The following is a 16,456-nucleotide window of genomic DNA, read 5'->3' as shown; positions in this document are numbered from 1 at the left end:
CACATCATAAAACACATTAATTTATTAAGAACATCTAAAGACAAAATTATGATATTTACAGGAAACACTACACAGGAGCTTCTTGGTGCAAGCAGGTTGACAGGAAACTAAACTAACACAATTTGAGGAAATAACCAAACAGTATGCTGACAGGTTTCAACAGTCACATTAAATTAGATCACTGTCTTAATTGCACTTGTTTGTATCTCAGCAGAAATATTTCAACCCTGTTACTAATGCAATTTGATTCTCTCAATCCTTGATCTTTCTTAGTGCACTTTGAGTAAATATTAACCTGCAGTTCAAAGCAATCCTTACCAAAGGCTAAAAATGCAACTAAACCAGCATGTGCACCGCGCGTGGTAACCACGTGGTCTAGGGAGCCTTGTAACGGTTCGCGTGGCTCGCCCCATCAGAGGTTCGAGTCCTCCCTCTGGCATGTGTATGTGTGTTGACCTTAGTGTAAGTTAGTTGAAGTTAGATTAAGTAGTGTGTAAGCCTAGGGACCAATGACTTCCGCAGATTGGTTGGTTGGTTGGTTGGCTGGCTGGTTGTTTTGGCGAAATGGACCAAACAGTGAGGTCATCGGTCCTGTCAGATTAGGGGAGGATGAGAAAGGAAGTCGGCCTTTTCAAAGGAAACATCCGGGCATTCGCCTGAAGCGATTTAGGGAATATAACAGAAAACGTAAATCATGATGGCTGGACGCGGGTTTGAACCGACATCCTCCTGAATGCGAGTCCAGTGTGCTAACCACTGCGCCATCTCGCTTGGTCAGCAGTTTGGTCCCATAGGAACTTACCACTAGCATATGCAGCACTAACTAACATTTTAATATGCTGTTGAGGGAGATAAGGGTGATTTTCCACTACTAGTTCGCAAGTTTCATGGATCACTGGAAAACCACATTTACATAATGGTTTTTTTTTTACTACTACTACTACTACTACTACTACTACTACTACTACATACATTAATTACAGCCATGGAACAGCAATGTAATTATAGTAAGTACTTATAATTACTTCCATCTCAGTCAAAACCAGCATCTCCATACACCCCGTGACTTTGTCTACAAGATGCAATACAGTAGTTTCATTACCCACTTACTTCTGTTCCTAGATTCTCTCTCTTATTCCTGCAACATCCATTGGTTTCTCTTTCACATTCCTTTGCTGCATCCACTTACAGTACAACACTAACTTTTTCTCATCTTTTCTCCAAGCACCATCTTGCAAATTATTTTCATTTATCCAGACCAACCTTGATTGTGTTGCCCATTTAAGGTTAAATACCCTTATCAGATCTCAGTTATGAGTTTTGTAAGAAAGTAAAAAGGAACAAACTGAGGTACTATCTGACACTGTAACTACTTTCCCTTCCTTTACAGCCAGTGATTGAGTTTCCAGTGCATTGTCTTTTTCCCAATCATTATGTCACATACTACAACTTAAGAAACTACCCTGCTCCTGATCTGTTGCTATGACCATAAAAATGGTCAATAAACCGCTATTTTTATATTTACTACCAACAGACTGTTGCCCAGCGACAAAACATTTATGCCCAAATCTGTTCCATTAATCTGAACCCCTAAGGTATAATAAAACAAAAAATTATACATTGACTTTCAATGCTTAAGCTCTGTGTCTCATTTATTAGTACCCACTGAAATGCATCAGTCCATTGTTGGACCGACACCTCTCATATTTCATTATGTTTAATTCAATACTCTGGTCATTTAATAAATAGTCAATGCAGATTATGGGTAATAGCAGTGATTGCAAGGATTCAGCCCATAACTCCTCTCACATTGTTTCCTCTAATCTGGTGATAGTTTGCATGTTGCATATTTCTGTAGTTGCACATTTTTAGGAGTGTCGTGATGATCCGGGAAGAGAATAAGGATGTATGGCAGTGCTCCCAGGGGAGCGGGCTTGGATTTCAATGGAGAGAGCATGAGGAGACATGTCCCTTCTGGATGCCGAAAGCAAACATTGGCCACACAATGTCAGCTGGGCACCCAGCCATTGGCACCCATACATTCTCCCGCTAGCCATGCCTTGTGTGGTATGTGATCAGAGTTTTAACTGAACAAATTGTATAGTGAGTCGTGATGAGAATCTAGCCCTATGCTGCATATTACTGTTTTACAAGGCCAGTAATCCGGTCAAGCCACAGTTCTAAAGGATGCAATTTTGTCTGACTGCCTACTTCCTAGAAGGCAGAGTAGTACAGTTGGTCATAGATCAATGTTGTCTCGTGAAAATGGATGCCTTGAAAACAGAAATTTTATTTGTAAGTGCAATGTGTAGACATCTTGGTACCACTCCAGGTGGGGTGAAATACCTCATGTCTAAAAAGTGGCAGTAAGAGATTTCATTGGGTAGTCTTAAGATTACATGTGGGAGACAGAGTGCAAGGTTCTGAGAATTTCAGGTGCGAGGGATCAGCATACTGGCTGTACTGAAGACTAAATCGACAACTGGGAGGTTTGTACTAAATTGTTTAAAACCAGTATACATGGGGAGGAAGCCGACCGACTTATATTTCAAACTTTTTCAAGGTGGGGAGTTAGTTTGTTAACAGTAATACCTTTGGCCAGTGTTTAGTGGAGCTTTTAAAGTCAAAGGAGAATTTCAAAAACTTGCAGAGGGCAGAGAGTTATGTTCAGGACACACTGGAGTTTAAGACACAGTCAAGGACTTTCAACTCTAGGAAACAGTCTGGGGCAGTTGAGCTCAGGGCAGTGCCAAATTTAGGACTTCCGCTTGGGAGGAAGACGCTTGGTTGTCAACGACAGGGTTACAGCACCCAGTGCCCAACTTGTGGCTGTGGTCCTGCATCACTTGCGGCTTCCCACTTTCAGAATGCTATGTATAGTAAGAAATTGCAGAGTAGGCAAGTGGAGGAATGAAAGTTATCAAATGTTCATTTCCACAATTTCTACATTTTCTTCTGTTTGAGGGCTCATTTATGACCTGGGTAGTTATGTTGTTGGCACATAGTAGTCATATGCCCTTCTAGCGAAATCTGAGTGATCACTGTGTGTCACCGCAGTTATGTAATTTTAGAGATGATGTGCGAGATGACGGTCATTCCATTCACCTATCTGACATGGACTTTGCCAAGCTTTTCAATTGTTAGTTTAGATTTATTTAATGTTTATAAATGTTAGTTTTCATGTTCTCTGTGACTTACTGACCTCAATACATTTGGACTCTAATTCACATTCATCTGTGTAAGAAGAGAGAATATTATAATAAACTGGGGTTAATTTGAATTGATCTTTAATTTAATTAGTTAGATGGTCCCTTTTTATTATACTGTGTGAGAACAAACACCCAGGACTCATTTGCAGGGCCACCCTTATCCATATCGTTATTCCGCTATGTGACAGATTTGATTACCGCATTTGAGTCCATGCGGAGCTATCTGACTTTGGGTGGTTCAATCGAAGCAGTCACTGCAACAGAAAGAAGTGAATGTCAAGAGCTCAGCTGGCGTGTCACACCATTTCACTATCATTTTCAAACTCACTGCCTCCAAACTGTATTTATTCTAAATATGTCAAACAGTCCTCACATTTACACCTCTTGTGATCCCAATTCTGCCCTACTACTCACGTTCACATGCTGAAATAAACAAAAATATGACACTACACTTAAATAATAATACTAAATTCATTATTTGTATTAACATGAAGCGTTTATAAACAGAAAAATAAGGGGATGAATGGTGTGGAGATCAATTGCACAAACAAACAACAAAGTTATTTCAGAATAATGGTTCAGAACTGTCTAAACTATTTACATCTACATATATATCTATATTTGCAATTCACAGCCAATCATAGAGTATGTGGCAGTGAGTGCATGGTTCACCAGAATCATTTTATTCTGTTTATATTACATTCACAAATGGTATGCAGGAAGAAAGATTGTGACTACCTCTCTAAGCCCAAATTTCTGCAAACACAATCTTGACAGCAAGACTCTCCATGATGCATCAAATCTTTCCTGTAGCATCTCATACTGACTTTATTGAGCCTTCAACAGTCTCAAGCTCACTCAATGAACTCTAGAGGAATCATACCTCTCTCTCTCTCTCTCTCTCTCTCTCTCTCTCTCTCTCTCTCTCTCTCTCTCTCTCACACACACACACACACACACACACAGAGAGATGAAAGATATTAATTCCTTACGAATTAAAAAAGGTTTACAAATGAAAATAATGCAAATACTGAACATACATATTTCAGCCAGTGTGGCAAGGCAGGCTCTCAGCATCTGATCTTTCTCTTCAACAGCCCCATTAGCGAGAGACACGAGGGAACGCACAATAGCTGGTGGAAAAAGGCCTGGTGCTAAAGCCAAAAGACGGCGCACAAGGCGCAGGGCCTGGACCCTTTCCATATCATTTCGAAGGTTCACATCAAGGCACCTGAAGTAAACACAAATTACTATTATGGGTATATAGCTGAACTATTTAAATCATTGTTTGTAATGTCCTAAACTTCTCTATCTCAAAATGAAGATTACATTTACAGTTAAAACTTCACCTATTTATGAATTTCTACTCAAAGAGAAAATACATTTCATGAAACTTACCTTGCAATGAGATAAGGGTAATTTAGAGAGTACAGTGACCTTACATGCTTCTCTTCTTTCACTGTGTACCTCACAGCCTGCAGAGCTGCTGCTCTGACACGAGATGCTTCGTGAATTAATGGAACACGCAAACTACAAAGGTTTAGATGCAGTATATCATATTTCCTAGTCATCAATGGTTAGTAAAAATAAAAAACAGAAGGCATGACTTACCAACACTGTAATTGTTCCACAGAATACCCAAGCTCTGAAGGTCCATTGACCTTCGATATCAGTTTTACTAGGGCACTGATATAACTAAATATTTTCCCCTCTGTGAGACCTTTTTTTCTGCACAAATTATGCAGAACTTCCTTGCATATTTCAGAAGCATCTAAAAGCAAAAATGCAGTGAATCATTTTACTAGGCCATATTGTAAATAATTAACATGTAAAACGTAAACTACAGCACCAGACTTTTTCAAACACTCAGATTTTTCTTCAAAAAATCCAAAGGAAAAACATCTATGTAGGCATGTTTCATTATACAAGGACAGATAATTTCACTGTTCAGATTAATTTAATTTGTATTCAGATGAACATCTGTGCCATTGTTACATAATTATGTCATTATGCTCAAGCAACAGTTTATGTAAAGCAAAAACATTAAAGTATACAGTGTAGAAATGACGATCACAAAACCATCTCACATATCATGTCACAGGAGCTAGAGGAGTAACAAACTCTGCTGGTCTGGTATGTTCACCCTGTATAGGCTGCTAAGAGTACAGATGAAATCAGTCAACATATTTGACAGTACAAGACATGGAGCACCCTCTCAACACAAAAGAAAGTAGATAAACTACTACTATGGTCATATCACATGTTATCTAAATCCACATACGCCTAACTTGCAGCAAGTGCAAGGGTTGTCAGCAACTGTTCACTAGATGGATGCATTTGTGTGTACTGGAACTAACCACTGAACTAAATCAGTGAACTGAACCTCAGTTCAAATCTTTGATAAACAAGCACTACAAGTTCTTTAATATAACTCTTCCAGGTAAGTGAATGCATCATCATGTTGTTATATTGACCAATCTTTGAACCACTGTTTCAAATGGCCTTCATCACCAGGGCAATTAATTTACAGTAATTACATTAACCTTAACAGGGCTGCCTTCAACTGTTTCAGGAACTTCCGTTAAATAATAACATTACAATTCAGCCACATACCCAGAAAAGTTTTATTGAAAGTGACAACAGCTGGGCAAGTTTACAGGTATCTCACTTTTTTCAAAACATTGAAAATAAATTCACTCCTGTGAGTAGAATAATTTCACAGACCTGACAAAACTTTCGATAAAGTAAAAGAGGGTACAGAGAGAAAAATGATTTGGCCTACAAAAGAAAATACCATACACAGTGGAAACTATAGGCCCTTCAAAATAAAAATAGGCAGACAAATCCTCAAAAACATGCCACATCTAATAGCCATATACTGAAGTCAATAACAATTGTAAAACCAATATTTAAAAGCATTATGATAATCACTATGTCTGTAAAAAAATGTATCCGCACTCTAGCAATTGAGTTAAAAAGTTGTTGCTCTGAGAAGGGGGGGGGGGGGAGGGGGTTCCTACTGCCACAGCAACTAGAATAGGCTGACATGTCAGCAGAGCTTGTACCGGCTGTCAGTATAACAAATGAGCACAGTGGAAGCAATACGTGCGGTATCAGTGCACTTGACGGGGAAAGATTGTGGGTGCCTGAATGAATTATAATGTGTACAAAATTCCACAAAGCCAAGTCAAAAATTTGCTAAGTGATTTTAATGCTTAGTGTAACCTGTTGACACTAAATTAAAATTTTAATAATAAAATAATTTTCCTACATTTTTAGTAAATTATTACTTTATTTTTACATTAAATAAACGTAAATATTTAATACAAGTGAACTGACAAATCCTATGTGAAAAACATCCCTAATTTTCAATCAAACTAAGCGGGTGAGGGGGAAGGGGTCGTCCTCTGAATGTACACACTCAAATTTGCAACAATAAAGCATTATGTGATGCACAATGTCTCTTTTGTAGAATCTTCCATGGGAGTTTTTCATGCATATCCATAAGACCCTCGCGCTGACTAAAATGCACAACTCTTCATTGGATCTTCTTTATTTCTACCACTGATCCTAGTAAGGTAAGGGTCCCAAACTGATAAACACTACTCAAGAATCAAACAACTAGTGTTTTGTAAGCCACTTCTTTTGTGTATGAATTACATTTTCATAAGAGGTGTGTGTGTGTGTGTGTGTGTGTGTGTGTGTGTGTGTGTGTGTGTGTGTGTGTGTGTAGCTTATGGGCATTAAATGGCGAGGTTCTCAGTGCCCTTACACTCATTAAAACAAATGAGAGTGAATAAAACTTCAAAAATTGTTGCTCACTCATGTACTCAAACTGACTGCACAATCATTCCACCGCACATAAAACAATGGAGAAAGAGTAAAAGTGGCTATACATGATATTGAAACACAAGTAAAATGGCAAAGGAGGTAAAACAAAGGCACAGGAAAATGTCTGTGGCTGACCACCAACAAAAAACATCGGTGAGCCAGTCACCCTGTTCACACATTAAAACTACCTCCCTAATATCTTGGGAAAAGTGTTGGACAATTCACAAAATTTTAAAACTCTAATCGCATTCATTTGCACATCACTTAAAATTGAGGGTATATTCATTGCCAAACCCACAGCAGCCCGCAGGTCGGAAACTAAAACACAGTCCACTAAAACGTGGCGCACAATGACCCTACACCACAAGCACCACACAATGGAAAATCCACCCCGTTGTGCTTCACAATACACATGTGCCCTGGCATCCAGCAGAAAGATACCACCTTCCCCAGTCATTTTAGTTAGAGGATGGCTTCCTGGATATTCTGAACTACTTTATCTACTGGGTACAAACATTTTAGAGAGCAAGTATACTCAGAGAACCGGAACAGACAAGAAATTGAGCACTGGAAGGATATCCCATCTGCACCAGTCCCTTCAAGATTGCATATAATTCTGTGTCGAAGACCATAACGTCTTGAGGCAGTTGGGCCTTGAGGACACGATCTGGGAAAACAACAGAGCAACCAACGGCGTCCCCCTGTTAGATACATCCATAAAGAGAGTTACATAGTTGTGATGTTCATCTAAAACGTCATAAAATATTGCATTAAAAACACACATAGGAGTGCAATCTCTCCTGTACCGCGCCAAATGTAAAAAAATTACTTTGGGCCTCTGCAGTAGCAAGTGCAGCAGGTGGTTAAAACTCTGGATTTAGAGTTGTACTTTCTGCACGCCGAGTGACTCCAGCACATGCTGCACGCAGATCCCAAATGGCATTGTAGCTAGTGGACTGTAGAAGAAAGGGCATTCCAAAGGCGGATGAGCAACAGGATGGTATGCGGGTGAAGTCAGAGCTGCGAGGAACTTACATGCCTGACGCAGCATGAGGAGGTGCCACCATATGGTGAGTAGTGATTCCCCAGCCTCAGCACAGAGAGAGGATATAGTGCTGGTCCTTTAAGCACCGATAGCCAGCCTAATCCCCTAATGATGGATAATATCAAGGTAAGAAGCCCTCGCTGACTCATACACTGTGAATCCATAGTCCAGCTGTGAGTGCACAGAAGCCAAATAAAACTGGAGTAGATGGACCCAGTCTGCTCCCCAAGACCTGTGGCTAAGGCAGTTTATGATATTTAGCACCTTCTAGGCTATGGCTTTCAGGTCCCTCAGGTGTAGTAAGCACGACAAATTAAGAGCCAAAAATAAGGCCCAGAAACCTCACTGAGTCTTTAAAATGTAGAATGGTGTCCCTCAGATGCAAGTCAGTTTGCAGAAAACTAAAAACCTGTCTTTGCAGCCTACTCCTCTAACCTCTACACCATAAGTTGCAACTGACAGATCACTGCTGCAGCACTGGAGGAGGAACAGAAAAAAGTAAAATTGTCCACAAATAACGAGCACTGTACAGCACTCCTTTCCGTAGCTATGATACTTATTATGGCTATCGCAAAGAGGGTAACACTTAAAACATTGTCCTGAGGGACACCATTCTCCTGCTCAAAATGATCTCACAGCATGTCACCAACATGGATCCTAAGAAACCACTGAGACAGGACGGACTGTATGATGAAGATGGGGAGGTGGCCACGAAAGCCCTATTGATACATTTGTGTGAGTAAATTGTGTCTCTCAGTAGTGTCATATGGCTTAATGATACCAAAGAATATGTCAAACGGTGATGTTTCCACAGGAAAGACAGACAGCGCTGATTCCAGTTCCCAAATGGAGAAAGGGTAGATGTAAGACTCAGAACTGCTGGATTTGAAATCCAACTTGCCCCTCTCTACAGTTGCACAGTAGCGATGGAACACCAGATCCTGGCTTGCATTGGCTGAAGTTTGTGCAAAATGATCGGCAAGCATCTGAGCAATGTCTCTAGGCACTGTCTGGAGACACCACTGCTTCAGCTCTGCAGCTATGGGTACACAACTGTATTTGCCAGAAATCCTCTAGATGGGTTCCCAAACTTTTGTAGAACAAGTGGAATGATTGATGGAGACCAGGAACGCTTGCTATGACCTTTTCTTGCTCTCCTTCATTACACATAAAGCCTTGGTTCTTGTGATGCAAAAGGCTGTGATGTTGTCTGTCTTCGCATGGCATTTAAACTGTCAAAGATCCACACACTTGTCCTGGATCATTGAAAGGCACTCATCTGTCTACCAGATACAGGTCGCCTCCTATGGTGACATGAAGACTTTGAGATGGATCACACACGTGATGCAGTCCACCCACTCCTGGATGCTGTCACGGTGTTCAAACACAGCCAACTGGCTAAACACCACCCAGTTAGCCCTGCTGATCTTCCATTTCGGTGGCTTCTGTTCAAGCAATCCTCCATTCAGTAGGTGGATCCACAGTGGGAAGCTGTCACTGGAAAGAAGGTCATCAACTGCTTCCAACTGTGCTGAGTCTGCAAGGACTGGAGAGCAGAAAGACAGGTCTATCGCTGAGGATAACCCAAGAGCAGCTGAGAAAGGATTGGGACTGCCCGTGTTGAGGATACAGAGCTCCTGATACATCATGAGGGTCTCCAAGACTTGAACCCTGGGGCAAGTATAGTTTGAACCCCATAATACATTACGGGCATTGAAATTACCCAGTAGAAAAATCATGTGAGTGAGTTGTTCAATAAGGCCTGCGAGAGTCTCAGAGCCTATTGCATCATGCAGAGGTAAGTACAGGGAGCAGATAGTGATGATCTGACTTGCATTAACTGCAATGGTTACTGCTTGTAGGTCAGTAAGCAAGGGGAGAGCACAAGAGTGGTCTGTGTTCACAGGGGCATCTGTGGCTTTGAAATGTGTTTCCTGTAAACACAAGCATAGGGGTTCTGCCTGTGGCAGGAGTTTCAGTTCCTCCATGTGTCCTGAACCTAGTCGTGTTCCACTGTAGTGCGGGAGACTTTTACCACCTTCACTCTGTCTTTCTGCCAGGATGGGCAGTTCACAATGGGACCGAGCGAGGTGGCACATTGGTCAGCACACTGGACTCGCATTCAGGAGGGCTACGATTCAATCCTGATTTAGGTTTTGCGTGATTTGTCTAAATCGCTTCAGGCAAACGCTGGGATGGTTCCTTTGACAGGGCACGGCCGACTTCCTTCCCCATCCTTCCCTAATCCAATGAGACCGATGACCTCGCTGTTTGGTCTCTTCCCCCAAATCAACCCAACCCTCCACAATGAGTGGATGGTCGATCTTGCCAATATTCTGAATTCCATTGGCTCTGAAGCAGAAGCAGCATAACCATCATGTCAAATCACGTCACATGGTCTGACAGTCTACCGCCTGTTTTTACGTGTGGTGGAAGCTTCCCATTTGCTTATTTGGTCTGGGAGGGCTTTGTGGGAATTGCTGCAGCAGTGGCAGAGGCTATGCTGGATGTTTCACAAGACTCTGCCTTTGGAGGTACTGGGAGCTCTGCATTGGTGGTAACTGTGGCTTTTCAGATGTTCTTGGAGGGGCTGTGGGCTCTGAAACAACATCAGCTTGACAAGTACACTGATAAATGCAGGTACTAGTGTTAACACTAGCAAACTCCATCTGCGTAGAAGCATTGGCTGTCAAAATAGGCTTCTTAATGGCCGAAGCAAAAGATATAGTAAATGAGGGAGGCTGCATGGACTTTTAGATCTTCTTGGCCTCACTGTTGGGATGTGTTTTGATGTTTTAATTTCTCATATCTCTTTTCTTCAAGGAAGACAATGCAGTCCCTACTCCAGATAGGGTGATCCCCAGCACAGTTTACACACTTCGGAAGTGAGAAGCAAGCAACTCTGCCATGGCGGCCTTGCCATGTTTCCCCACAAGTGGGTTCACCCTTACATCCTAAGGTGGTTTGCCCAAAGTACTGGCATTTTAAACAGCACATTGGGTTGGGCACACGAAACCTGCCTTGATATGCTCCAGGAGTTTTGTGCTATTGAAGGTAATGCTGAAGGAGTCAGATTTTACCAGATGCCCATCCACCCTTTTCAATATATTCCACACATCGACAATCCCTTCTTGAGCCCACCCATCTTTCAAGTCCTTCTTGGTAATGTCTACCAGATCTCTACACAACACAACGTCCTTGCTGTAGTTCAAGGTGCTGTGGAGCCCCATTTTGATGGCATATTCACCAAGGCATTTAGCTTTTCAGAGGTTTCTTGCTTGTGGGGAACTAGCAGTTTGAACCAACAGTGTGCCATTATGCAATCACTTAATGGATTTCAGTGTGTCTGTGATGCCCTCCACAAACTTTTGAATATAAAAGGGTGTAACCTTTACAAAACTGCCCTCTTTCTGTTTCTCAATTAAAAACACATTCTGACCAGCAGCATGCATTCTGTTACTATTCACGGACGAATTCTGTGCAACCCCTAAATCTGGAGCTACACGAGCCCTCTTATTTGATTGGGTGTTAGTACCTACTAGTGGGCCGCACTTGAAGAGAAGGAGAAAAGTCCAAGGGTTCCATTATGGTCCCACGAGCAGCTAGGTCCGCTTAGAGCCCCGCATGCCTGAGTAAGCCTTATGCAATTGAGGTGCAGCAGGTTCCCCAGAGGTTGCCCGCTAATGACTGTTTCACCTCAACATCCATGCATCTCATCAGCGTAAACTATATGTTCAGATTGAGGTTTTTTTATAGAGGTTTTTACCACCCTCACAATCTAGGTGGTAAAGTCAAGAGCCCCGTTCCCTGTGACACACAACGTTCCACTGCCACACCATACAGTGGTTGCTGAAGCATGCCCAGAGCTTACGGTGACAGGGGACTGGCGGCGCTTACCAGCCCACACCTCAGGAATCCTGGGGTTGCCAAGCCCATACCCAGCAAAAGAAAGCTGAACCCCTAAGGGCATTTTCATAAGATTCTCCCAATAAGTCTCAGTCTGGTACCTGCTTTCCTACTATTTGTTTTATATGATCACTCCACTTTGGGTCACTCTGGATGGCTACTGAGGTATTTTACGATAGTTACTGTTTCCAGTGTTTTGATGCCAACAGCGTAATCAATCAATAGAAGACCTCTTCACCTACTTATGCACAATACATTGCATTTATTTGCATTAGAGTCAACTGCCAGTCCTTGGACAGATTGTCGATCCGCTGCAAGACTTCCTGCATTTTGCTACCATCTTCTGGCATTGCAACCTTCCTACAGACAACAGCATCATCCTCAAACAGTCTTAAAGAGCCTCCAACATCATCCACCAGACCAAGAATATAAATTGTAAACAGTAGTCACTCTATACCATTCTGTTGGGATACTTAAGATATTACCTTTACATTTTTCAATCTTGTTCCAGTAAGAATGACCTGCCAAGAAGTCCTGAATTCAATCACAAATCTGGTCCAATACTCTGTAAGTTCATATTTTGTCCATTAAATAACAGTGTGGAACTGTATCAAATGCCTTCTGGAAGTCAAGGAACATGTACATTTATGTACAGCACTCTAGATCTCAGAGTGAACAGAGTTTCACAAGATCTCTTATTTGCTGATTCCATGATGCTTTTTACAGTGGAGACTTTCATTCTTGTTTTTGTTTTGTTTCATTTTAGGGTGCAAAAACAACTAGGGTCATACGCACCCATTTCAAAACTGTAGAACATGAAGACAAAGAGAGGAGTTACAAATGACATGTTAATTGCAATTGACAGAAGAGAAAACAGCTAAAAGACGGACATGGAGAAATTCCGCCATAGAAAAATGGAGGCCCTGAACTAAAAATTAAATGTCCTTCACCATATTGCTACGACAGATAAAAAGTAAAATGCGGTTGACAGCCCACGCATCATTCACTAAAATGGTTGATAACCCAGACGGCAAACACAAATGAGAACGTAAGTGGTTAAATAAAGGACAATGAGCCCAAAGTAGTAGGAGTGCACCACTTAACAAATGGTGATGGCTAAAAAGACAGTGCCTGATACGCAACCTAGCTAAGACAATCTCCTCATGGCGAGAGGGCAGAGAGGTGGTCATCCGAAAGGTTTAATAACCCGGAGCTTGATCCCCTAAAGGGAGGACCAGTGGTGATGGCAAAGTGACACCACCTGCTGACAGATGGCAAACACAGAGGTCACTGGAGGGAATGTAAGAACTAGCGGGCTGAGATACAAGGACTGCAGCCTTGGCAGCAGCGTCAGCGGTCTCATTTCCTATCAGACCGATGTGACCAGGAACCCACACAAACATCACAGTGACTCCATCAAGAGTGAGCAAGTGACAGCTTTCCTGGAGCCATTGCACTAAGGGATGGACAGTATACAGCACACACAGGCTTTGAAGGACACAGAGAGAGTTGGCACAAATGACGCAGTTTGAAAGCCTGTGTCGCCAGATGTACTGCGTGGCCTGATACAGGGTAAAGAGCTCTTCTGTAAATACTGAGCAGTGTTCTTGAAGCCAATACCAAAAAACGTCGATACAAATGATGAAGGCACACCCGACACCACGGTCAGTCTGAGAGCCATCAGTGTACACAAAGGTACTATCGTGAAGACCTGTGCGAAGGTCATGGAACTGAAGGTGATGAAGCGAGGCTGCAATAGTGTCCTAAGGAAGCAAATGGAGGCTAACGTGAACACTAGCCACTGCATGAAGCCAATATGGTGAAGAGTTCACACCCACCAGGAAAGTTGCAGGTAGCGTAAAGTTAAGCTGCCAGAACAACAGCCAAAAGTGAACTCCAGGAGGTAACAGAGAAGAGGGATGTGCCCTGTACTGGTGATCAAAGGAGTCAGCCAAGGAGGAGGCATGAAGGCATAGGATGGGTGGCCATGCATGGCAGACAAATACCATGCATATCTGCTGAGGAGAAAGTCACGGCAGTAGGACAGCGGTAGTTCGGCAGATTCTGAATACAGACACTCAACCAAGCTAGTGTATAAGTTGCCAGTGGCCAAATGCGTGCCACAATGGTGGATAGTATTGAGGTGGCATAAGAGTGACGGACATGCAGATGCATAAACGAAACACCCATAGTCTAGTTTTGAATGGACAAGAAACTGGTACAAATAGAGGAGGGTGGTTCGATCTGTTCCCCAGGAAGTACCACTGAGGGCACACAGGACATCGAGGGACCACATACAGCAGGCTTCCAGGTAAGACATGTGGGAGGATCAAGAAAGTTTCATATCGATCATGAACTCCAGGAATTTCTTAGTGTCAACATAACAGAAGAGCAACAGGCACAAGATGTGAAGTTGGTGGAAGAAACCAACTGCACTGACAGAAATTCATACAAACTCCAAAAATGTCATAATGCATGAGCATAAAACATCTTTGATATTTCTACAGCAGATCGACTTCAGCGTCATAAGCCAATAATTAACACAACTGTCCAACGACCATCTTGAAAACAGGAATGACCTGTGCTTTATTCTGATCACTAGATGCCCTTTGTTGCTCCAGTGACCTATGATAAACTGCTACTAGAAGGAGAACAAGTTCTTTCACATAATATTTGTAGAACCTTCAGGTATTTCATCCGGTACAGTTGCCTTTCCATTGGTGACCAGTTTTTGTTATTTTCTATTCCCCAGATGTATAGCTCAATATCTGCCATTTGGGCATTTGTTCGTCGACAAAGGAGGAACTGTATTACCATCTTCCACAGTGAAACACTTTCAAAAGTTCAAATTCAGTATTTCGGGCGTTTCTCCACCATATTCCGTTTCAATGACATCATGGTCACTGAGTGACTGAACAGAAGATTTCAATCCACTTACCGGCTTCATTTATTACAATTTTTAATCAGATTGTTAGGAACAATTTTACTTTCAAATTTTCTTCACACTCAGTTTGGCTTCATCCAGCTTCTGTTTGTCTACTAGGTCTCGATCTTGCTTAAACTGAAGATGAAACTCTCTTTGCTTTTGAGGGAATTTTATAACATGGCAATTGGCCCATGATTGGTCTTTTCCATTTCTCTCAACCTTACTTGGCACATTCTTGTCTAACATTGAAACTTCATCAAATTGTCCTCCCATTATAAGGAGAAAAAAAAGCACACTTGCAAGACATCCCTAGCATATCCCATGTGCAAAAATTTGGGCCATACCTGTGATAGTACACAGTTATGACCTCCTGAATGTACAACTTTTAAACTACTTCTAGTTGTTTGCATTCAATGTTCTCCATCAGTTACATCTCATGCAGATCCCACAGCACACAGCAATACTCCAGAAGAGGACGAACAACTAGGGTGTAAGCCGTCTCTTTAGTAGACCTGTTGCTCTTTCAAAGTGTTCTGCCAATAAATCACTGTCTTTTGTTTGCTTTCCCCACAACATTATCTAGGTGATCATTCCAATTTAAGTTATTTGTAATTGTAATCCCTAAATACTTAGTTGAATTTACACCCTTTCGATTTGTGAGATTTATTGTGTAACCAATTAGCAGTTTTTTTTTATTACTCAACGTGGATGACTTCACATCTTTAATTATTTAGAATCACTTGATGCACCATACAGGTATCTTGTCTGAACCATTCTGCAATTGGTTTTGCCCATCTAATGATTTTACAAGACAGTAAATGACTGCACCATCTGCAAACAATCTAAGAGGGCTGGTCAGATTCTCTCCTAGGTCATTTATGTAGATCAGGAAAGGCAGAGGGTGTACAACACTTATGACACTTCCTTGGGGAATGCCAGATATTACTTTTGTTTTACTTGATGACTTTCTGGCAATTTTTATGAACTGTGACATTTCTGAAAGGAAATCACAAATGCAGTCACACAACTGAGGTGATACTCCAGAGGCACAAAATTTAATTGGAAGATGCTTGTGAGGAATGGTGTCGAAAGCCGCCTGGAAATCTAAAAATATGGAATCAATTTGACATCCCCCGTTGATAGTACTGCTTACTTCAGGAGAATAAAGAGCTAGTTGTGTTTCACAAGAACGATATTGTCTGAATCTATGCTATATTTCAATAAATCATTTTCTTCGAGGTAATTCATAATGTTCGAACACAGTATATCTTCCAAAACCCTACTGTAAATCGATGTCAGTGATATGGGTCTGTAATTTAGTGGGTTACTCCTATTTTGTATCTTTGGTATTGGTGTGACTTGTACAACTTTCCAGTCTTTAAGTACAGATCTTTCAGAAAGTGAGCGGTTGTATATGATTGGTAATGAAAGGAACCAACTGGTATAAAATCTGGACCAGAGGCCTTGCCTTTATTAAGTGACGTAAGCTGCTTCACTACACTGAGGATATCTATTTCTAAGTTATTCATGTTGGCAGTT

At 41.6% G+C, this 16,456-nt stretch overlaps 1 protein-coding gene across 1 annotated transcript in view; it reads right to left on the bottom strand.

The window, feature by feature from the left end:
• Nucleotides 1–16,456, bottom strand: part of LOC126183257 (rapamycin-insensitive companion of mTOR) — a 253,190-nt gene that overhangs the window by 206,801 nt on the left and 29,933 nt on the right. The window contains exons 3-5 of the mRNA XM_049925073.1: nt 4,821–4,980; nt 4,608–4,739; nt 4,250–4,440 (exon numbers count right to left, since the gene is read on the bottom strand). Coding sequence (XP_049781030.1) covers nt 4,250–4,440; nt 4,608–4,739; nt 4,821–4,980 — 483 coding nt within the window. The remainder of the gene's footprint in view (nt 1–4,249; nt 4,441–4,607; nt 4,740–4,820; nt 4,981–16,456) is intronic.

This window comes from Schistocerca cancellata, chromosome 4 (assembly GCF_023864275.1).
Source record: "Schistocerca cancellata isolate TAMUIC-IGC-003103 chromosome 4, iqSchCanc2.1, whole genome shotgun sequence".
NCBI classification, from domain to species: Eukaryota; Metazoa; Arthropoda; class Insecta; order Orthoptera; family Acrididae; genus Schistocerca; species Schistocerca cancellata.
This window is presented reverse-complemented; position numbering and strand designations above follow the sequence as displayed.